The 24,313-nt window shown below is 40.8% G+C and overlaps 1 protein-coding gene across 4 annotated transcripts in view; it reads right to left on the bottom strand.

Moving 5' to 3' along the window:
- Positions 1-24,313, bottom strand: part of D2HGDH (D-2-hydroxyglutarate dehydrogenase) — a 719,825-nt gene that overhangs the window by 75,669 nt on the left and 619,843 nt on the right. For all 4 annotated transcript variants that reach the window (XM_044069611.1, XM_044069612.1, XM_044069613.1 and 1 more), the window contains exon 8: positions 16,141-16,283. In XM_044069611.1, the coding sequence (XP_043925546.1) occupies positions 16,141-16,283 (143 nt within the window). The remainder of the gene's footprint in view (positions 1-16,140; positions 16,284-24,313) is intronic.

Raw genomic sequence — 24,313 nt, 5'->3', positions numbered from 1 at the left:
TCACATCTGGGGTAGCGCCTATTCCCTTATGGACAGGGGCAGTCTGTAAGATACTCAAGACATAGACACAAATCCATGCCATCTTCTTTCCCCTAGAGGCCATATATTGGTAAAATCAGGTTATATTGGCTAGGCTTGTAAGGGCTCTTATGCCATTAGCCTACTAATCACCTATGAACCTATAAATGTATGATAATAGGTATCCAGGTATAAAAATGCCTTAATCTGTTTCTTAGTGGTTGGCATGGTCCAGTTTTGTACTGATTCAATTTTCTCAGCTTGCGGTTTCAATATCTTCAGGCCTGTCACATAGCTCAAACCGTTTTTTTTTTTTTTTTTTTTGCCCCATGCCTAGTTTGCACTTAGCTACATTAGCAATCATCATAGTTTGATGCAGATAATCTAAATTAGCTTGAACTTTAGAAAATGACATTACCAAACTTCAGATTGCTACACCATCCTGGTAAGCTCCTGCAGATTTGGTACCACGGCTAAGAAGCACACCAAACTGCAGTACTCTGTAATGGAATAGTCCATTTGTTGTGGAAAATGTTATTTGTACTCTGTGTCTGGGGCTAATGAGATTTGTCACTAGCCTTTACTTAAATCCAGACTGGACAAAAACTTGGTCTTGCACAACTTTCCACTCAGTTCAACTTGCTTGGGGCATACAAATATAAACTAAATTTAGGTTCATAGGTAAGTATAGGCTAGCTGCCCTTGTGGGCCATTTCACACCTGTCCAGTTTCCCCTTTTGCACTCAAAATAACTTAGCCCATTTGGTAATAGCCTGGCCTTATCATAGGATTATAGGAGGTTACTAGGCTAATGGCCCTGGGGCCTTTACAAGCCTAGCCAAGAGTTTATCCCAAAAAAAGAAACCTCAGTCAGCACCTGTTGCCCCTGCCAATGACGGACACAGTTCGAACCCCTGGGACAAACTTGTGGTTTCCCATCCACTCATTAAGGTTGCGCTTGAGTACTCTGCTTAACGTGTATGGGAAGTCTCTTCCAGAGACGAGGTAGCCTCTGGGAGACAAACCTGTCTCTCCAGCAGGTTTAGTTGATGTCGCACATTAGAAGCAGGCCTTCAAATGTGTAATGCGTGAGGAGTTAGACTTGCGGATATGGAACATCTCTAGTAGGGCAGAGACACAGATCACCCCTCAGCAATCTGTACGATACTGAGCACAGTGATAGTGATTTGAGCCTATCAACACAGGACAGGTGTTGGAGGTCATGGATTCCCTTTGTGAGGTATTTCTGTGACCTTTCCAGCTGGTGCAGATGTTTGGAGAGGTAAATACCAAATGAAGCATTATACTGAATTATTGGTCTAATGAGGGAGGAGTATAGAGAGGTAATAACTTCCCTTTTTCTGGATGTAATCCCTTTACTTATGAGGTGAACCAAATAAAAGGTTTTTCTAATCACTGCCGCTACATGATGGTTGAATGTGAGACTGCTGTCAACCACAGTACCCAGGTCTCTCACCACAGGTTGTGTACTTAGGGAGTTGCCGTTTATCTGCTAATCAGTAAGGGCTGTGTTTTTGCCAAATGGTATGAGGATACATTTTTTCCCATTTAATTTGAGGCCATGACTTTGTCATTAGTTGTTGTGAGACCCTCTTGCTGCATGTTAACATCATTTGGGGAGTCGATGACAGCACCCAACTTACAGTCGTCTTCAAACTTGGTCAGCCACAGTCCTTTTAGAAGTAGGTGCCAAACAGTAGGGATCCCAGGACAGATCCAAGGGGAACTCCACTAGTGATGGGTCTGCTACCTGAGGTGGAGGCACCTCTTTTGACCTTGTGGGTCCTGTCGGTGAGCCAGCTGGCCAACCACGTGATGAGACAGGGATTTAAGCCAAGTTGTGTTAACATTTCGATGATGCCAGAGTAGGGGATTGTGTCAAAGGCATCGGCTAGGTCAACGTAAGCTGTATGTACTGACTTTCCCTCATCCAGTGCCTTGGTGACAGTCTCAAAGAAGTCAGCCAGGTTCAACAGGCAAGATCTGCCCTTGACAAATCCGAACTGGGCGGGGTCAAGTGCTTGGAGATTGTTTATGCCTATGTCCCTCTTTATGAGATCCATAATAATATGCTCCATGGCTTTACAGATCAGATTTGTCAAGTTAATGGGACGACAGTTTCCAGGGTCAGTACTGGCACCACCTTTGTGCAAGGGGATGACAATAGCAGTTCTACACTCTGCTGGAATGAAGCCTGTACTTAGACTGTGGTTGAATAGGGTGCTCAATGATGAAGCTAGTTCTTGCTGGAGATGGTGTAGAATGCAGCCTGGGATACTATCAGGTCCCATGAAAGCTGTGTGCTTTGCTTTGGATAGGGCCTTTAACACTTGACCGATGGAGATGTGAGATGCAGGACAAGTATCATGGATGTCAAATGGGCCTTTGGGGGGACAGGGGGATGAAGTTTGCACTGAACCTATTTGCTAGCAGGATGGCTAAAGTCAACAGGATCAGTGCAAGGGATACTGTTAAGTACTAATTTGGAACAAACCTGGGCTTTGGCATCAAGGTTCCTGACGTAACTGAAGGTGACTTTGTGGTTTCCCTTTGTTTTGGAGACTAGTTTCGATTCATAACTGGCTTTGGAGGTTTTCAATAGTGATCTAATTTGCTTGTTGAGGCTAAGGAGGAAGCTTTTCTAATTTGGAATTTGTTCCTTTTTACCCATGGACAACAGTTTCTTCCTTTTGCTGTAAAGCCTGTAGATAGAGGATGTCCACTAGACAGGTTTGTGTTTGAGCAGGTTTTAGTTCTGTTGGGTATGACTAAGTCCATGCATTTGTACAGGTGCTTGTATAATGCATTGGCGTACTGTTCAGTATAGCTGTCTGCATCCTCTGAGGGAAGCAGTGGTGTGAAGCTACTAATACCCTCCCTTAGGAGGTTGTAGTCAGCTTTTGAGAAGTTTTTTTAGCCTGATTATGGCGAGGGTGGGGGTATGGGTTGGGTGGGATGGAAACTTCGAATGAGACAGAACAATGATCTGATCTCACCAGGGAAGAACATACTGTGGGAGTGGTGCAGCGGTCGCCCATACTGGTAAGAACCAAGTCCAAAATGTTATGTCCCCTTGTGGGGGATGAAATGAGCTGGTCTAGTGCGATAGAACTGATGAAGTCAAGGAATCGTTGAGTGAGTGCATTAGTGCAGAAATAGTTCACCCAGTCTATGGTAAGGTAGTTGAAGTCACCAAGGATCAGGGTGTTAGGGGGTACACCTTGATGGAAGTCAAGTAGATCCAGGTAGAGTCATGGAGGGGAGGTCTATAGCTGGTTATAACTTCCATGGGCATCTTCCCAACTGTCAGTTGCACCTGGAGTAGTTCCTGTGTGTCATGCTGGCAAAGCAGTCTAGAGGTGTGCCTGCCCTTAATGAAGAGAGAGACTCCACCACCCTTAGTCTTCCTGACTTCATTTTGGGGTCAGAATGTATGGAAAGAGGTATAGCCTGGTAAGGCAGGAGTGCTCTCTGCAGCCCTGAGCCAAGTTTCCATGACTGCTCAGATATCGGCATACTCCAGTGCAAGGACAGCCTCCAGTGTGTGCATTTTCAGGTTAAGGCTCCTAGTGTTAAGCAGCATGACCTTCAATTTGCTTTTTGACAGATCTTTTATGATGGAAGATTTGGATCATAGGATCATAGATTAGTACTAGGCTAATTACCCTTGCGAGCCATTTTAAGCCTAGCCAATTATCCTCTCTGAGATTCAAACCCTGTACCTTCTGTTTGTAAGGCAAACACCTTAACCATTAGGCCACCCTCCCAACCACTTGTCTTTGGGACATTGCGTGAAAAAAAGGCACAATGGGGAAGCAAGAGTCTTGGCCAAGAAAAAGAAAGAACTGCACAAACTGGATCCAAACAAAGCACAGGGAGGAGACCGGAATTAGTAACAATAACCTGAGAACAGTTCAGCAAGAAATTACAGTACCACTATATCTATTATTCACTAGGTCATATAAATTTGAGGAGATTCCTCAAGATTGCAGACATGCGCTTTCTAAACCTGTTTTTAAGGGAAAGGGGAGGATGACAAACCCAGAGTCATACAGACCCTTAAGTATACTTTCACGTTGTGGATAAATAATGGAGAAGATAATATTAGATAAGTTATTGTCAGAACTGGATAGGTTGGGACTCGAAACCATATATCAGCATGCATATGGGCTATTACCACCTGTAACATGATGTTTTATAACAATATAATAACAGCTATGAATGAAAAATCGTGCTGTGATGCAATTTATATAGATTTAACTTCAGCATTTGACAGGGTCATACACAAAACACTGATCAATAAATTAGTACTAGGTATTGATGTACTCTTGATAAGACGGATAGCTGCATGGCTTACAAATAGGACATGGCAAGCATCATACAGCAACTGGACAGGCAAAATCCTTGGTTACAGTCAGGGTGTCCCACACAGCTCTGTCCTAGGCCCTTACTTGTTTAGATCGTACCTTTCAGACCTAACGTTTTCATCTGAGGTCTTCTGCAGTCTATATGCAGATGAACTGAAATTGGGTAAACTGATTACATGTGTTACAGATAAGGCATGTCTGTAAAATAACTTGACTAAAATGACCATTTTGGCACAGGAGAATAATATGCTGACAAATACATCAAAAACTAAGCATATGAGATTAGGTAGGCATAAATTGAAAGGTGAATATTTAATACAGCACACTGAAACTGTAGATTCATTTAAGGACCTAGGTATATGGGTAGATTCAGCTATGAGTTTTTCTAATAATATCAACAAATTGGTTAATGATAGTTATAGAACTATAGGTTGCATAAAAAGATTTATAAAGTCTAGGAAATAAAAATAATGAAGTAATTGTTTTTTAGTTACATTTGACCCAAACTTGAGTATGGAATAACAATATGGGGGGAAAAAATACACTTTATGCATTGCCGCTTAGCTAGGGTTAAACTATTCCTGGCACCATAAAGTCTGATCTTCAAATTTTCCCTTAGAACTAGCCAGTTTTTTAGTTTTAGCACTCAAAAACTGTTTTGTTGAGCTCAGCACTTGTTCAGAACTCATAAGCACAAAATAAGCTACAAATTACTACAGCAGTCAACTTTCCTCACTTGTCTAGAGGAAAGTTTTTAGTACTTAATAAATAAGCACCTATCCAGGCATGTCTAAGGGTCAGCTCCCGGTGTTTTCTACTGTCTACCCGATGAGTCTGGGCATCTTGGGACAATGCAGCAATTGCCTCATGTACACAGACAACCCTCTCCTCCTACCACCCAACACTACAACCTGTGAGAGATGCACTTATATAGCCAAACTGGAAGCAAAACTCTCTTCACCAAAGACTGGACTAGACAGTCAAGAGAAGGCAAACACCTGCATCACACCACACTCATCACATAGTCCCTCAAAACCTACACCACCAAAACACAGAAAGAAACACAAAACACACACCAACATTCGCGGAGGCTCTCAATACAAATCTGCACAAGCAACAGAGACCTCCAAAGCAGAAATGCAAGCAACCTCCACCCCCCAACACAACCCAAATGACACAGCCCACAAACTCAGAGTGCCACTCAACCACAGCCCATAAGGCATAACAACGTACCCAGCACTCTAGTCATAGGTGACTCTATAGTCAGGCACACTGATGTTTCACTCACCAGGCTAAACAAGGAGAAAGTTGTTACTGTCAGCTGCCTGTCAGGTGCCAGGACCCACCACATAACGCATGCACTCAGTTCACTCCACAAGTAGTACAAATATGTAATTGTCCATGTTGGTGTGAATGACCTGAGATGTACCTCCCTGGACTACATGAAAAGAGACATGGAGGAGCTCTACAATCTTGTAGCCCAGGCAAGTATGACCCTAGCCCTGAGCAGCATCCTGCCATCACCCAGAATAATACCACAGTACAAGGACAAAATGATTGGCTTCAACAATTGGCTAAGCTTCTGGTGTCATTCATTCTAAGGGGATCCAGTATCTGTCTGCTTGGGATGACATGATTGACAGACCACGATGCTTTGCCAGAGATGGCCTGCACCTGTCGCCCTTGGGATTCTGGATACTGGCTAAGGATCTTGCCACCCCTATAGTGCCTTTTTTAGGCAAGGTTCAAAACAAATTCACCACCGTAACAGGTACAAGCAAGCAAAATCTGAAGGTAATGCTACTCAATGCTAGAAGTCTAAACCTCAAAATGCACTCACTCGAGGCACTCCTTAAAATGGACAACATCGGCATCTGTGCAGTGACAGAGACCTGGTTCAAGGCTCCAGAGAGCACCCCTGCAATACCAGGCTATAATTCATACCGCACCTTTCAGCCACCTAACCTGGACCGAAACACTAAAGGTGGAGGCATGTCCATATTCATCAAGGATATCCACACCTCCAGGCTAGTTGCTCAGCATAATGCATCTGAGATTATCCAAGTGCAACTAACTCTGGGCAAGACCGCAATCCAAATTGTAACTTGCTACAGATCCCCCACCATGCCCCCGGATTCCCACTCCACATTTCTTGATACACTGGAAAATATTAGGGTACAACCCAACACCCTAATAATGGGCAATTTCAACTACCCCACCATTAACTGTGAAAATTACTCATGTACCAACTCTTTTGCTCAACGTTTTCAGGAATTCATAAATTCCAATGCCTTGGATCAACTTATCCACACCCCCACCAGGGGCAACAATATCCTAGACCTGGTCATTACTAACATGGGCGACCAGTGTTCCACACCAGAGGTCAATTCTTCATTGGTCATATCCAACCACAAGCTAATCACCCTAGTCATATACATCCCGCCCCCACCCCCCACTAGGGAAATCACTGTAAAAAATGTCTCCAAAGCCAACTTCACTCTTCTTAAGACAAAAGTGGCAAACTTCATAACACCCATGCAAACGGACAATAGAGGTACAACTGCTGAATCCTACACAAATGCACTTTATAAGCGCTTACACGAGTGCATGGATCATGCTATCCCTAACAGAACCAAGATGCTATCCTCCAAAAAAAGGAAGCCAATCTGGTGGTCCCCTGCCATAAACAAACTATACAACAGAAGAAAGAAACTGCTGCAAAAAAGAGTAAAATCCCATGATTGGAGGAACTCCCTGGTCAGCCTCAGTAAGAAGTTGAGATCCTCATAAAAATCCTCCAAAGCTAGTTACGAAAACAAATATCAAACGTAAATCAAAAGGTGCTTCAACAAAGTATTAGTTTAAGGGTGTGCACACTTATGCAACCAGCTTATTATACATTTTTTTTTATTTTTTATATTTTTTCTCTTAACAGAGGTTTGTTTTTCAATTGAATTGTACAGGTTATAGGTCACATTAAAGGTGGGAAAATTTTTAAAATGATTTATTGTGGTCTTATTTTTTTATATCACAAAACACGGCATTTTAACAGGGGTGTGTACACTTTTATATCCACTGTCGGTGACAAACATGAGAGGCCCACTGATGACTGGTCTCTGGAGTAACTTCTCCTATTTTGATTACTGTGAGCCAGCAGGCAATCCAGCTAAATTAGATACTATTAATGTCTCAGAAACAAGACTAGCATATCTACAAAATACACAAATCTACTATAAAAACCTTCTTTTCTTTCTCCAGTTAGTCTGAACATTTATGCAGTATACCTATCGTGGTTTTCTTTCTCATTATTTTATTACCCTACAATGTACTTCATTGCAAAGTGGCAAGGAACTTCTTAAATTGTTGAAAAAAGTGAACTTAATCATGTTAATACCCAATGCAGAAAGCATTTCATCTCCTTGTTAGAATTCTCAGAGAAAAGCATTTTTATTAAATGCTCTTAATTGTGCCTCCTGTCCACTCTCCATGTGTTCTTTAACTATAGGCATCACCGTCTTTTAACCTGTACCATAGGCCTGTAAAATGTCCATCCAAACTACAAGCTTTAAGGTGCTCAACTAGCCCATCTGTTTGAGGGTGGTTTATACATGTCCTTAGCTGTTTCACTTAAAAATATTGGCAAAGTTCATGCATTAATATGGATGTAAATGGGTGCCTTGGTTAATAAGAATTTCTATGAAAATTCCTACTGTAGTAAACGTAGTACTAGTTTTTTTTTTGCTGTGGGCTTTGTATTACCTTTTCCACTGTTACTTTTATCAAATGGGGCTTCTATGGATAGGTAAGATTACCAAAGGGTTCTTAAACCACGGTTTGGGTGCAGGCCAGTAAAATCTAGCTAAAATCCTAGGTTTTGTCTTATCCATTTCTAATGGCTACCCAAATCGGGCTACATCTTAACTTTATAACATGTTCTAAAAGGCCTTAGAACTAATAACAGTCTCAGTATCTGTTGTCTTTAGTTGTTTTGTAGTTCAAAGTATGAGTATTTAGTGAGGAGATGTTTTATTCCACTGTTTTCCTATCAATTATTGCTACATCCATATATCTTGTCAATGGGCCTTCTTGACATTGACGTTGTTTATATGAAACTTAGACACGGCAATATTATTTTTGCCAGTGTTCTAACATGAAGTAGAGGCTGCAGCCTCTTCTACAAATACAGGCACAGGTTTCTCTTCTTCATCTAGTTCATCCTCTATAAAAGGTAACTCGCAAAAATAATTTTCTTCCACCAGGGACACTGGTTGCTTCTCCCTGTATTCTTCAAGAGTTATCTTAATTTCTTTACCTGCACGGTTTTGCTTCTGTTCCAGATTGGCTCTCTGCTTTGGTTTAGCAAGAAAAAGCTGAAGACTCTGTTCAAGTTCTCCCTCCCCTTTTCCTTCAGTATGACAGTGATTATTCCCTTCCTCATTTTCCAGTGTGTTCTTAACTATGGGCCCTTCCTTGTCAGTCTTGACAATGACATATTTTAATAATTTAACAACGGGTCCTTTGGCAAGTCTCTGCATCAGATTTATTTAACTCTTCCATCTACAACCAAATCATAGTTCCTTTTCTGTCTTCCAGTCTTTACTAGGGCTATGCACTTCTGGCTGATCTCCCCACCCATTTCTTCCATAGCTCAGCAAATTAGATGAACTATTGGCCAATTATTATATCAGGTGTAATGTACACTAGAGCTACTAACTGCAACTCTTTGCCTAAAAGAGTGTACACTATGACCTGTAAGAGGGATAACTCCCCCCTTTGTCTCTAAATTTATTACTTCGATTTTCTGTTTACTAGTTGCTTGTTTTATCCTTTCAAACAGACTGATCTGACTAATGTAGCTATGTTCCTGGAATCCAACAAACCTTGCACTTCTTTTTTCCTCTACCACACTATTACAATTAAAAAGTTTAGTAAAAGAAGAGTGAAAAAACTTTCAAAACTCTTTTAGCCAAATTAGCAGCAGAGGACACAAACAATTGGTCAGTTGTATACTCTCCCTTGGTATGGTACAAACAGAATCTAAGTTGCCCGTCCATGTAGTGTGTACTCTCCCTCATTAGAAACATGGGAAAAGAAAACAGGCATATTTAGGGGTTGGTTCAGAGAAGATTCTGAAGCTACCATAGGGAGAAAGGATGGTTCTTAACAATACCTTGTCCTTGTGAAAAAAACAGATATGGGAACTTATAAGAAAGTGTGTGAAATTCTGAATTACTCACAGTGGAAGTAACCAACACTAGAAACTGTTTTCCAACAAAGATATTTCAGATCAGCTGTGGCTGAAGGTTCAAATAGAGGCCGCACCAATGACAGAAGAGGAATGGTAATGTCCCAGGAAGGGATGGAATCCTGAGGGGAGGCTGCAGGAGGAAATGCCCCTTAAGAAGGCCTTAGACAACTTCAAAGAAGCAAATGGAGATTGATGTTCTCCTAAGTGAAAGCTGTAAATGGCCACCGACTGAACTTTAACTACAGAATATCTAGTGCCATCATATAAAGGGCCTCCTAGAAATTCCGAGACAGAAGAGGGAAAGGAACTGAGAAGGGCTCTATGCCCCTGCTTGATGTCAAAATAGAAAATCTTTTCCACTTACTCTTACATAATTTTCTGTAGAAGGTATATGTGAGGAGGTCAAAATACGTACAGCCTGTGATGAAAGACTGGATTATCTAACCATTAAAGGAACTGGATAAACCATGTGGTTAACTTCAGGGCTTTGATGTCTGAAGGAGGTGTCAGACAGATGAGAGAGAAGATCTGAAGTAGAGTCCCCACTGCGGGACGATAAACAGATCACAGCAAGGTCAGCCCCAGCGGCTGAAAATCTGCTCCACCACAGATGCGTTGAGGGACCACTCATGAGGTGGTTGAATCAATCTGCTCAACTTGTCTGCCAATACATTGGACTTTCCCATGTGAGCTGTTATCAGAAAGCAGTGACACGACACTGTCCACTGCCAAACCCTCAAGGCCTCTTGATAGAGTGGGTAAGAATGTGTTCCCCCTTGTTTGTTGATATACCAAAACCACTGACATATTGCCTGACTGGGTGGCAATCCCACCCCCTAGGGAGGGAATCTTGAAAGGTCTGCAACACTAGGAGGACTGCCCTCATCTCAAGGATATTGACTTGAAGTCTGGCCTTTGTGGGAGACCACAAGCCATGAACCATTTTTCCCAAGAAATACACCTCTCAACCCAGATGGGAAGGGTCCTTGGTCACTGCAGCGGGGGACGACGACAAGAGATTGATCCTGAGAAACAATTAGGGAGTTTAGACTCCCCTGAATACGGTTTCTGCAACTCTGGGTGAGACACACAGGAAAGTTCAAAGGATGAAATCTCATTGACAACTGAACTGTGCGAGTCCACTGCAACACTAGCATGTAAAAATTGGCTACAGAAACTAAAGTGATGTAGGTGCCATCAAGTCCAGAAGACGCAAAATGCATCTTGCTGGGGACTTTAAAGGTCAAAGTGCATGAATTGACTCAGGTAATCTGGCTATATGCATTGTGGTATTTAAGGGGATCCGATGAACTCTACCGTCTGAAGTGCTTGCAATTTTGACTTTGTGAGTTAGCCAGGGCTGGGAGCAAAGGGGAAGCAAGGAGTCCTTGGCCTGTATGAAAAGATTCCTGATGGAAGCAGTTATGAGCTAGTCATCACAATATGGCAACAAGCAGGACCCTCTGCAATCTGAGATGAGCTGCAACCACTGCCATGTATCTGGTGAACATTTGGGGGGGGGGGTTGTGAGACCACAGAACAGGGCATTGAACTCAAAGTGACTGTCTCCTAGCTAAAAACAGAGAAACCTCCTGGAGCATCTGTCCATTTTATATGAGCGGACATATCCTGGAGGTCTATCAAGCACATCCAATCATCCTTCCTTAATACAGATAGGTGGACTAAATCATGACCATCAAGAATTTTGTCTGTTTCATCTACTGATCTAGACGTCAGAGGTACCAAATGAACCTCAAGTCCCCATTTCTCTTTGGTACCAAAAAACACTTTGAATAGACTCCAGATCCATGCTGGTCTACTTGGACCTCCTGGATGACTCGTTTGTCTACAGGTTTTTCATTTCCTTTGCTGTTGCTTTCTGTTATGTGGGTTGGACATTGGAAAGTTTTCCTGAATAAAGGGGGGTGACCAAGAAAGGGAATTATATTACCTCTGGTTATGATTCTATGCACCCCAAACATCTTCAGTAATGGTTGTTCAGGTGATGGAGTGCAGAGATAAGTGCCCACCTTGACTGCCTGCAGAGTACAGCAGTCAGACAACCATTCAGGAGCACTGAAAAGGCCTGTCATAGAAGGGACCCCAAAAGCCTTGATTTTACAGTCCACCTCTACCAGAGTTGTGATGTCCATTACACCTCTGGGGGTCTACTGCTAGAATCATCTGGGCCAATGTTTAGAGACTTGCAGAACCATAATTTCTTATCTCCTTTTTGGTTTCTAGAGAAACTCCAATGAGGGTTAGAAAAGTGCATCCCAACAGTAGACAAGGTCTTGCAATCCTGTTCTCTTCTAGGACACGTCTCTAACTTTGGGCCCAAACAAAATGGAGCCATCATAAGGGGCATTAATAATGAATGTCTTGATATGTTCCATGAAGTCAAAAAGACACATCCAAGTGTGCCGGTGAACAGCTATTCTGGTGCCTGCCACTCTCAAAATGCCATCGGCCATGTTAGAAATAAAACGCATGGACATATTTGACAAGGACAGAAGTTTAGCCATCTGTATACGTATCAACTGATTTTCTGTCTTCTGCAGGTAAGAACCCATGGAAGGACTTTGACAGTTCTTTGGTAAAGTCTCTCTGAAAGCATGTTACACGGGCCAAGTAGTTCAGTGCACTGAGAGCAAAGGTCACTGAATATGCCTGCTTTTTAAACCTATCCAATGCCCTGGACTCTCTGTCAGGAGAATGGAAAGTAGAGCTCACTTTACTGAGCTCTTTCCTGGTTGCCCACAGCTACCACCATAAAATCTACAGTGGGACTCTTGCTCCAGAAGGGTCTACCATTTGCAGAAACTAGCATTTTGTCAGATTTTTGTGGGGGTTGGTTTCACCAAATTCATTTCATTCCACTCCTGCCTCGAAACAAGGTCGACCACCTTGGCAGGAGGAACCACCCAAGCATAATCTCTCAACCTCTTAGCACAGGAATTTGGACAAATCCAAAAAATAATGAGGGGGAAAGGCCACAAATAGGGACACTTTTTAATTCTTGCTATTATAAACTGAAGGAAGACATTAACATTTACATGTAGTGAATCCTGAGAAATTAATTTACCAGTGTGCCCTAGAAGAGAAATGCAGAGTTTCTAATTCTGAAACAAGCAGGCAAACCAGACAGAGCGGAGAAACAAATACACAGCTTTCAAGCTGGAAGCAGAAAGGCAAACCACATTAGACAATGACAACAAACTATCAGCAGCTACCTCTACAGGTATACTATGGCAACTGCCTCTTGAAAAAGCCAAATTCCTGAATTCTGGGGTTCGGAAGAGGCTCCAGGAATCAACGATATGAAGGCAATCAGGAAGGTGTCCATGAAACCTAAAAAGAGATAGCTGCTGTTCTGCAAAGGAGAATCTAACAGAGTATCTCGCCTGCATGATACGGAGTGCTGAAGGGGAAAGACTGCTAACTGAAAGTACTGTTTATTTTACTGGCCATTTTTTTGTGGGGGGGGGGGGTAACTGAAAAGAGGCACATACAGAAATGAACCACAGACAGAATCTGTGTACACGATTGTAAACAGATTGCACTGTGTCAAACTGCATTTAAAAGAGTATTTGCAAGAGAAGCCTTTGTGGAAACAAACTGGCAGTGCATTCATGACCATTTCTTTTGTTACATTTTGTTACTCCACACAGCTTTTGCAAAGAAAATATTTTACGTTTATCCTTGTAAATAATTGTCAATACCCATCTTCAATCCTATAAATCAGGCACTTTGCCTGATGACCTAAGTGACCACTGTCTCACCTATGTAATCAAGCTCAAAGTAGACCACTCCTACCAACCCACTTATAGAACATTAAGAAACGACAAGAATTTTATTCTCACCAAGTTTCGAAATGAGCTTAAGGCATGCAACTGGTCAGTACTAAAAAGCTCCCCCTAGATGAAGCAATAGCATACTTTAACATCAAATTCCTTACTATTCTTAACTCCCATGCACTCAGCCGCTCTATTAGAACCAACGTGAATATCGCACCATGGCCTTCTAAAGATACCAAAACCAAAATTTCACTCAGAAACAAAGCATGGGCCACCTACCAAAAAACAAAAGCCCCACTTCATCAACTAAGATTCAGACAGCTAAGGAATGACACCAAAAAAATCCATAACCATAGACAAAAAGAACCACTACTACCATCTACTGCAAACACAACAAAACAAAACTCAAAAGTTCTGGACAGGAATAAACAAACTACTCCACCCAGGCCAAACCGCCACTCCACCCCCCTCAGCTTCCCAACAAAAATCCCCAGTAGACATTGCTAATACCTCCAACAGCTTCTTCAGAGGCTATCCAGAAGTCTCTAGCCAGCCAACTCTCTCCCAATGGCTCTAATTCTAATGCAGCCACACCTAGTTCCCAAACATACTTTACCTTCCAACCTGTTCCTACTCAACTTATTCATGCCCTACTTAAGAAACTAAGACCCACCACCCTGGTTGCCAACCTCCTCCCAGCAGACTATCTGAAAAAGGCTGCTGACACCATAGCATACCCCATCTCAATCTTGATCATCAGAGCTACATCTGAAGCTACTGTATCCACTATATGGAAAATCTCCCATGTCACACCTCTCCATAAAGGAGGCAGTTCCACTGAACTGTCAAACTTTAGACCCATAGCTATTCTGTCACCTCTACCTAAAATTATGGAGAAGTGTGTACACATACAGCTCATGCACCACCCCATACAGAACAATCTGTTGTCCAACTTTCAGCATGGCTTTAAGCCACACCACAGTACTACTTCTGCCTTCCTCTCTTTCTCGGTCATTAACCACAACCGCAATAATAACAAACTATCCTCAGCATTCTTTTTAGATCTATCCAAGGCTTTTGACATGGTTGATCACAAAATGCTTATAAATACCTTGAAGGTCTTCTCCTTAAACAACCATGCACTCCAATGGTTTCAATCCTACCTGCAGGGTAGGCAACGGGCAGTCCCTATGGCAGGACAAGCTATCATCTCGCTTACCCATCACATTAGGAGTCCCCCAGGGCTCGACACTAGGACCCCTTCTTTTCTCCATCTTTATCAATGACCTTCAATCAGTCATCCCAGATGCTGCCTGCATTCAATATGCAGATGACTCCACCTTGATTTGTTCTGACACCTCACCAGCTACTTTATTCACATTAACCCAAATACCTTCAATACAGTGGAAAAATGGCTCTCCAATCAACATCTAATCCTAACCCCCCAAAAAACTATGCTGCTCCTCTTCTCCCCACATGCAGGACCCTCCTGCCATCCTTCAACATAACTGCTACCAATGGCACTGTCACATCCCCAGAAGCCCAAACTAAACTACTGGGTGTCATAGTTGATAACAACCTGAAGTTTGAAGCACATATCAATCAAACTATCAAAACCATTAATAAAAAAACTTGGGTCTCTTTACAGACTCAAACCTTTCCTTACCCCATTTGCTAGAACTGCAACTGCCCATTCCCATCCACTATCAACTCTTCTCTACGCCTCACCTCTATTCCCCAACTTAAACAAAACAGATCTTAATAAACTGTCATCCTGCTATAACCACATTGCCAGATTTGCCACAGGCACAGCCTACCGGACACACCACTGTCACAACCTAAATCGCCTAGGATGGCTTGAACTGCCTAGCCTACAGCAGTTCAACCAGCTAACAGTGGCACATAAAGTCCATTAACAACCAGAAAATACACCTGCACTAAAAAATATTATCAGCCCCTACACCAGCACGCGGCCAATGCAATCATCCATTAGACTCCTAGTTCAAACATACAAATCCAAATACTCAGCTGGGGACTCTCTGTTTGCCAACTCTGTTGGAAAAAAACATGGAACAGACTCCCAGCTGACTTGACCCTAGAACCCTCACTAACTCAATTCAAACACAAACTCAAGAAATACTTCAAAACTCATTAGTTATGTTCCTTGCACTAACCCCGACTAGTGACCTCTCTATTACTTAGGTGCCTTACATTCAACTACTTCTGACTTTTTTCTACTACACCATTTCAGGAAGGGTCAGTTGTATAACTGCTGCTCAGTGTGTCAAACCTGAATGTAATGGTATGTATATATAACTTTGAAAATAATGTCCTGTTTTGTAAAGTGTTTTATAATAAGTTAGCACTATATGTGCTAAATGCTGGTATTGTTTATGACTGTAATCTGCTTGAAACTAGCATTTACTAAACGTTCAATGTGTATTCTTATCTTGGAGCTTTTCTCCCCGGGCCTCCGCAGAAAATAGACATATATCCAATCGGACTATCCTGCTCAACAAATGTAAAATAAATAAATAAACCTCAATTTAAAATTGAAAAGCTGGTTCCAGAGACTGTTATTTGCAACCACAGTAAATTACTGTAATGAGTGTAGACATACACACACTCCCTTCATACACAAAGGAATATCAAACATTTATCATTGTTATTTAGCTCAGAAATGTCTGACCTTTATTTTAGTTTCTTCTGTAGCCACAGTACCATCTGTTACAAGATCAGAATCCATGGCTTCCTGCAGGAAATCATTGAGTTTTGCCTCATCATGCACAGCATTTGAACCAGAAGTTTCAGTTACAATATAAAATGAAGATGCTGAAACCAGAGACAGGGAGAGAAAGAGGGGGAAAACATGAAGAAAAATATGAACAAACAATAGCCCGCTGCAAACAAATGAACAAAAATTAACAGCAACCCACAGAAAGGAAGTCAAGTTAGTGTAACAAAGACATACATGAATAAGAAATGCATAGGCTACATATCAAGAAGTATTAACCTATTCCTCAGTTACAAAGTAGAGGATTTAGCCAACTCACTAGAAACAATCGTGCTTATTCAGTTCCTTTACAAATTGCTTTGTGCATGATCTTTAGCTCATCAGTAGTAGCCCTTTTTGGCCTCGGCTTACCAGATTCCAAAAACATGTGCCCTTACCTACCAAGTTTCTCTCTACTTCTGGGAAGGTGAAGATGGAATATGGTGGCAGACATTGCATTTCACTTTGAGAGAATTAAGCATTAGAATAAAACATGCCACTTCGTCTAATCCTCTCCCAAATTCTACTACTTTTCCTGACGACAATTGCCTTAACATTGTCCCTTAACAGTGTCAGTGGCTCAGAAGTTTGCATACTTTCCTTGTGCTGTGAAGCAATTGGATATATTTTAATTTGGGATAGACTATAAGAAGGGAAGGATACCAAGGGATGAAGAGGAGAAAAAAAAAAAAAAAAAAAAACAGGTAAAATATGCATAAGTTGTAAACGTCAGGCTAGATATTGGTCTATTACAAATGTCAATCACCAGACAGAGTAACGTCCCTGCACAAAAAAAGTAAAGTACAACAGATGTTCAATCAGATCGCTTTTTGAGTATTCCTTAGCACTGAGATTTAACTACAAAAGGCACAACATGTGGCATGGTTTTTAGGGCTCAGCACCCTTTTGCCTCCAGACCAGACAGACATCCATCCTTTAAGACCTTTAGGCATTCCTTGTATAAAGCGAACACTCACTTGCACTGCTTTAGAACTTTCTTACCCAGGATGATAATACAGTATCCACCCTGCTAGTTGCTAGGCAAGGTATTAAAGATGTTAACCAAGCAGGAACAAGTGTGCACTCTCTGAATCAAGGACTTAGAGAAACAGGGTTATCTGTGTCTATCCAGACCCGAAGCCCTGAGAGGAGAGAAGACTGAAGGGATAGTTGCGTAAAGATAGGGTACCTCACCTTACCCAAGACAAAGAAAAAGAGATTGGTCAGAGGAAACAAGTTTTGCAACAGTGATCAACTGTTCTATGTTCTTCAAACAAATTACTGTTACAGTATTCCCTACTACTGGGACAATTCTCACATTTTAGAATGTGGACAGATCAGTAGGGCTGGGCTGCAACAAGCCCAAAGACTTGCATTTGCAAACTTAGCCCTTGCCTTGGAAGCAATGTCTAGTCTGTAGTGCTTTAATAGGAGTGGAGTAATGGCTCTTTGACTTCCAGCACAGCAACAGGCTGACAAGCTACATAAACTAGTGCTCCCGTGTAGAGCTACTGTTAATTATAAAAATTCCGGTCCAGAAGAGTTTTCTACCATGAAAAGACAAATTAATTATCTGCTCATGCAAGCAAGGGAAAAAAATAGAAAAAACCCCACAAAGAATCAGCTCAGAAAAAACATTTGAAAGTTGGTGTGGGATTATTAGAAAAGCAAGTCTGCATGCAGCAAGTCAGGATGGTGATAAGCCCAGCCAGGAAATGGAAAGAGGAGAGATAACAATAGAAGGCAAAATTAATAGAATGTATACAGAAGTTATTAAAATCGGTGTCAGACTGGAAGGATAAATTAAAGCTAATGATAGAAAAGTTGCAGAAATGGAGGGGCTCTATCTCGTCATTCCAATGTGCTAACAGCGCTCCACTCAGAAAATGTATTGTTAAATAGAACGACTGAACATAAGGTGCAACAGGAGGTTGTAAAATCTAAGTTAAGTGAACTTGAAGATTGCTCACAAAGATAATTTTCAGTTTACAGCAATTCCGGAAAAGAAAGAGAGAGATCGGACTATAAAAAGTCAATGGTGGAGATGTTGGCTAAATAGACTGGAATGGTGCCAGAACAGATTAAGCTGAACAGGGCACACAGGGTGTACCAAATTACTGCCATAGCAAAAAGAATTTGTAGGCCAATTATAATAAAATTCCAGTCATATGAAAAGAAAGAGCAGATTCTCTCTTGCTCTGGGGAAAGAGAATTGCTCAAATTTGATTATTGTTAAATATTTGTGGATTATGAATACTCTCTATCAACAAGATCCAAATGAATAAATTTCTGTCTGACATGTGCAAAGAGAGAGAGCCAGGTATGAAGTGCAAAATCTTACATCCAGTATGAATAAAGACATTTTTGGACTTAAAGACTGCACTAATAGTAGTGCAGGCCATGCCTGAAGGAGAGAAAGGGCAGCGGTGTGATTAAGAGTGAACTTGAAAACAGACGGGATGGGAGAACACCTCCACAGTAACACATCTGCTGGTTAAAAACTTTTCATTTTTTTCAACAAAAAATGAAGGAGAAGCAAGAGACAATTCAGATTTACTCCCAACTGATGGAGGCATTGCAGGCAGCAGAGAAGCAACCAGAGGTGGAAGCCACACAGGAAGACGAATAGCTGGTTGAGCAGTGGACTTCTCTCCTTGGAAAAGAGCTATCTGTACGGCTTTTTAATTGCTCTGTTGGTCCCTCAGGTCTGAACATAGGCTGGCATTGGACTACAGACTGCACATGTAATGTTGGTGTCAAAAAGTTACATTTGTGTTAAGATACAGAGAAGGGATTCTAGGAAAATAATCAGCCCTATTTAACACAAGGAGCTAATATTGGCCAAATTTAACAGGTCTGAGGAAAGCAATTCAGGAACTTTCAATATGCAAGACTCGGGGGATAGTGGCACTTGGAGGACTAAAAGTTCATGTCTGGTTCAGATCACTCAGTAGCCAGTATTCACAGGAGGGATGTCCAAGCGGTCACATGATATGTTAGAAGTTTTCTGAATGGATAAGTGTCTGTGTGTGAAGAACAGGGATTTTAAGTAGCCTGGAAGATGGAAGAAACGTGCATTATGACTTAAAATCAACACAATTTAAAGAAGGGGAGGCAGGGTCAAAAGGGACAGTAAGCAAGCATTAATCGACTGCTGTAATTTAGTCAGAGACGTACTTAGCCTGTAATGTGTAAAGGAATTCAATACATTGGAATAAATAACATACGTGTGAAAAGTGCTCCAAAAGAAAAATGTGAGAAGGTGAATAAGCACTGTGCGAGTTCACAAGACGAGTGGGGATCAAATACTATTTATTTTGAACTAAAACAGAACCAGGTTCATGAAATAAGGGCTTTAGTGTGAACAATAATACACAAAGAGAAGAATTAGATCACTTCAAGCCATTTGTTGAGGGAGAGGGCTCAAGGATTCAACAATCGAGAGGAGTATCAAGCATCAACATCAATATTTACATCACTGAAAGGTAATTATACCCTGTATGGAGGAAGCATTATGTAATTATCAAAATATGTACATAGATTATTGTTTTGTTCTGTTAGTGTTAAGTGAGGCAGTAGATCAGGGAGAAAAGGGAAGGCAGCGTACGTTCATTTATGGCTCTTAGCTTCACATCAAATAAAACACCTGGAACTATCACAGGAATAAAATAGGGAGGTAAGAGAACTGTTAGGTATAACAGAAACAGGAATTTAAACAGTCATTTGAAAGTAAATTGAGGTTAGAGATATAAAATATAACAATTAAATGGCTAAAGCTTAGGTCTTAGAATGTAAACGGATTTCTCAGCAAAGAAAAAAGGGATAAGATCCTGGCACATGTTCAAACAGTGGAACAGACAGCACTTCTGTAATAGACATCTATGGGCAGTACAGCATAAGGAGTTGGGCAGATCAACTTGGGAGATGGTGTTTTAGTGTGCAAGTGGAAGGAGAAAAAAAGTGAGAGTGTGAAGTGGCAATTTTGGTCATAAAAGTGTCATGAACAACAACACAAGAGGATAAAATGGATCCAAGTGAAAGATATGTGGTAGTGAAAGGTCATTGGCGTGGGAATGGAATTATGGCAGCAAGTTGCAAGTATTTGCCTCCCAAAACAAGTATATGGGATATTAAGGGAACTGGGTGAAATAAATGCCTTTCATCAAGCAATCCATACAACTGATGGGGACTGAAACATAATTTATTAAATATTTTCCTAATACAGCTTTCTCCCTAAAGTTATACAGGCTGTTAAGGTGTTAGTAAAGCTTTCACTACAGGGATAGAATAGACTTTTTTTCTCTGCAATGTATCATAGCTGGGCTAGATTAGCTAGAATTTATAAATCTCAAGAGTACAGAGAACTACCTGAAGATTTTCAGATTCACTTGATTATTGCTTCAGATCACGTTCAATTGTTAGCACATCTGAAGGCTTGACAGAGGGGAAATTTAGGCAGATGGTGGAGGCAATTTAAGGAATAGACTAAGCAGATGCTTCCAGCAAAAGTATCTCATTTTGATTTTAATCAAGTGGAGGCAGGGTAAGAAATATGATGTTTTGAAAAAAGAAGTCAAGATGGAAGCAAGGTGAATGGAGGGCAAATTATGGTTAGATAGGAATAGAAATTATCTTGAGGAGTTACATAAGGTAAAGTAGTTATAGTGCAAATGGAAGGCTGTCAGACAAGGAAAAAAAAGACTGGGACAAAGCAAAGGAAAAGCTAGAAGAATAGGAATGAACACAGGAGGGTTGCCCTGAGACAGAGACAAGCTTATTTGGAGTTTAGTCCTAAGGCAGTCAAGATGTTAGCACAACAACTGGGGGTAGAGAAAGTTCAAAATCACTTGACAAAAATTAAAAATCTCTGGAATGGAAACAACAACTGAGAGGATATTAGAAGTAATGAGAGATTTTTCTAAGGAACAGACCCTGATGGAGGACTGGAATGGATGCTTGAGTATCTTATTTCCCTTCCAACGCCAAGTTGGAGAAAGGACTCACTCGATAAGGCAAACAACACAGGAGAAGGTCAAAATGGCTGCTAGGTATAAATCAAGTACATCTACAGGCTTGAATGCATAACTCTCAACCTCTTAGCACAAGAAATAAGGGCAAAAGCAAAAATAATGGGAAAGCAAAGGCTCAAAATAGAGACAAATTTTAAATATTGCTCTTATGAACTTAGAAAGTTGTTAGAATAACAGGTCTTGTATTAACATGCATTTTCTGAAGGATATGAAGTCTGAAACACAAATGTCTACATTTTACAGTGATTTTAATCTTTGATGAGTTGCCAGAAAACCAACAAATTTTATGAGAAATACATCAAAAGTATGAAACAAAAATAAGGACATTCTCAAAAAAAAAATTGGTCAGTTGAGAATTATGCTTGAATGGTATTCAGACTGAAATTTGGAAATTAGTAGAAGACAAGCGGACAATAGCAACAAGTAGAAGACAAGCTGATCATGGGGTAGATGAATATGTTTAATGGTACAGTACAAGGCGAAATGACCCCTAAATCATGGTTTACAGGAATAATGGTGGTTCTGCATAAGGAAGGCAAGGATCTTTCAGATGTGGGAGCATACAGACATATACTGTTGCTAAAATCACGACTATAAAGTCTTTATTTGTCTACATTACCTCAAGAGATTAGCAAAAATGATGCCTAGAATTATTAACTCAGACCAGTGTAGACTGCAGAGGGTAGAGAGACATTTGACAACACTTTTAAAACGGTCATAATTCAGAGGTTGGCAGAGTGTAAGAAATGCAGTCTTTTCATGGTGGGGTTGGATGCAGAGAAAGCATATGACAGGGCGAGGCAGGATTTTCTTTTTTATGGCTATGAGGACATTTGGAACTCCAGAAAAATGGGTGGAGTTACTGAAAATTATTTATCAAACAGCTAAACTGAACATAAAAATCTCAGGCCTCCTCTTGGAAAGCTTTACTTACATGAGAGGCACAAGACAGCTTTGACTCATGTCCCCTCTTCTATTTGCCCTCTATATTGAACCCTTTAAGTTAAGACAGCCCTAAACAGAAGTATTTGACTGACATGGCAGACAGGAAAAAACTGCATTATTTACAGATGACCTTAAATTATACTCATCAGACCTGGAGAGGGAAATTCCAAAACGGTTTCAAATTTTGAAAGAATTTAATTATCTAGGTGGCTATAGAATTAATGAACCAAAAACAAAGGCTGTAAACTACCTACGTTTGCATTAATACTTGCAAACATTGTCTGCACAAACATTTTATACACTGCAGAGGCTTTATAGAAACTTCTCACAAGTCACAGTGTAAGGACAAGCATCAGGAATCAAAGGGGAACTTGAGAATATGTCATTTGGGATGTGCATAAATGGTTAGTGAATCTCACAAAAGGGACAGTAGGTTTGTCAAAAGACAAAATCCTGGATCCCAACCAGGGTTGCCAGACGTCCCTATTTCAACAGGATTGTCCCTAGTTCAACAGACAAATCCTGAGTCCTGCTGTTACCTGTGAAAATCCCAGTGACGATTTAATGGTCATCAGCTCCGTTGAGTTCCTCTGGTTCCGCCGTTCTGATCCTACTCCAAGATGAGAGTTTGTGTGTGTGACTTCCAGTATGTTGCATGTGCTTGCCTTGTACATACCACTGTCATACGTTTCTCGTCGTGCTGTGCATGGATGTGGCTGCATGTTCATTCTGAACTTGCACCATGCTAGCTCAGTGCATTAGACTGAGTGAAGTGAAGTGTGTATTTTGTAAAGTTAATTTCTGGCTGACTGACTGTGACGACTTTTCAACTAACAAGGTAGGTAACGGACGGTTAGGAGATGACCAAGGCAAATGTTGTACGACACAAATCAGACTTGAGTAACCATTAATACAGCAGTGCATACTGAATACAACAAACAATTACATGCTCTGCAGAATACTGCAGGCATAGAGATCGTCTTCTCTGTTCTCCAGACACATCCTGTAATACTGTTATGCACTTACAATGATAAAGAGTAACCGATTCTCATTCAAGAAAGAGTATTCAGAGAAATTAATACCTGGAAATGAGAAAGCATGTACGGCAAACCGGCAATAAATATAATTGGTATGGTACAGGAATATTACAGTTATACGGATTAATTTGCTTCTTGATTATGTTTTGAACATAGAAGGGCTACTGGCATTACATATATTTCAAAGAACAGTTGCATGTTTTTTAAGAGCTACTTGAATACAGAGTTGTGTTTTTGAATAACATATTATATTTTAATGTATATTTACATTATTTATATACAAAGTTAAAACAGTTACTACTATAGGAACAGGATGACAACATTTAAAAACTTTCCTAGACATGCAATGTTTATAGAATCGCAGTTCATCGATCCTTGGTAACCAGCTAGTTAGGTAATCAGTAAAAACGGATATTCTTCTTGCAATGTTACTTTAACCAAATATGTTTTAGAAAGTGGTGCTTATGATAGCTAATCAAGTTACATTTAATGGACAACATAGTCTGCAAACCAAAATCACAAATTCCATGAAACAAAGTATTCTATGCTCAGTGAAATCACAAATTCCAGTGTAAAAAAAAAAATTCATGAGAGGCAAGTAATGTACACTCCCTAACATCTCTGACCTACACAATCCTCCTGAAGGGTCAGTGTTTACCTGTTCTTTCTTTATTTAAATAATGTATCATTTACAAATTATAAAGTATTCAAATGCATTGCAATATTATACAACAAAAAGATACATCACAGGATCTCATAAGCAACAGAAAAACATGTAAAAACAAAGGCATCCTTTGTACTGAAAAAAAATAAAGGCTATTAAGCGTGTTTGTTATGTTCTGCATAAGATGTCACCTCTTGTACATAACTAAAAGGGCTAACCATGTTGTAATGACCCTCCTCTGGGCCAGTAATGAAGGAGCCTTAATACTCACCACTGGCATCTGTGGGGAATGTTCACTGGGAGGATAAAGTACAGTTGTGTACCTACCATAAATGTAGATGTTCGAGTGTATTCACTGTTGCAGTCATTACAATTGGGTTATCCTTCTGGCAGGCTACCCGCAGTCGGCCCGA

This window comes from Protopterus annectens, chromosome 4.part0 (assembly GCF_019279795.1).
Source record: "Protopterus annectens isolate FY-2018-M chromosome 4.part0, PAN1.0, whole genome shotgun sequence".
NCBI lineage: Eukaryota > Metazoa > Chordata > Ceratodontiformes > Protopteridae > Protopterus > Protopterus annectens.
This window is presented reverse-complemented; position numbering and strand designations above follow the sequence as displayed.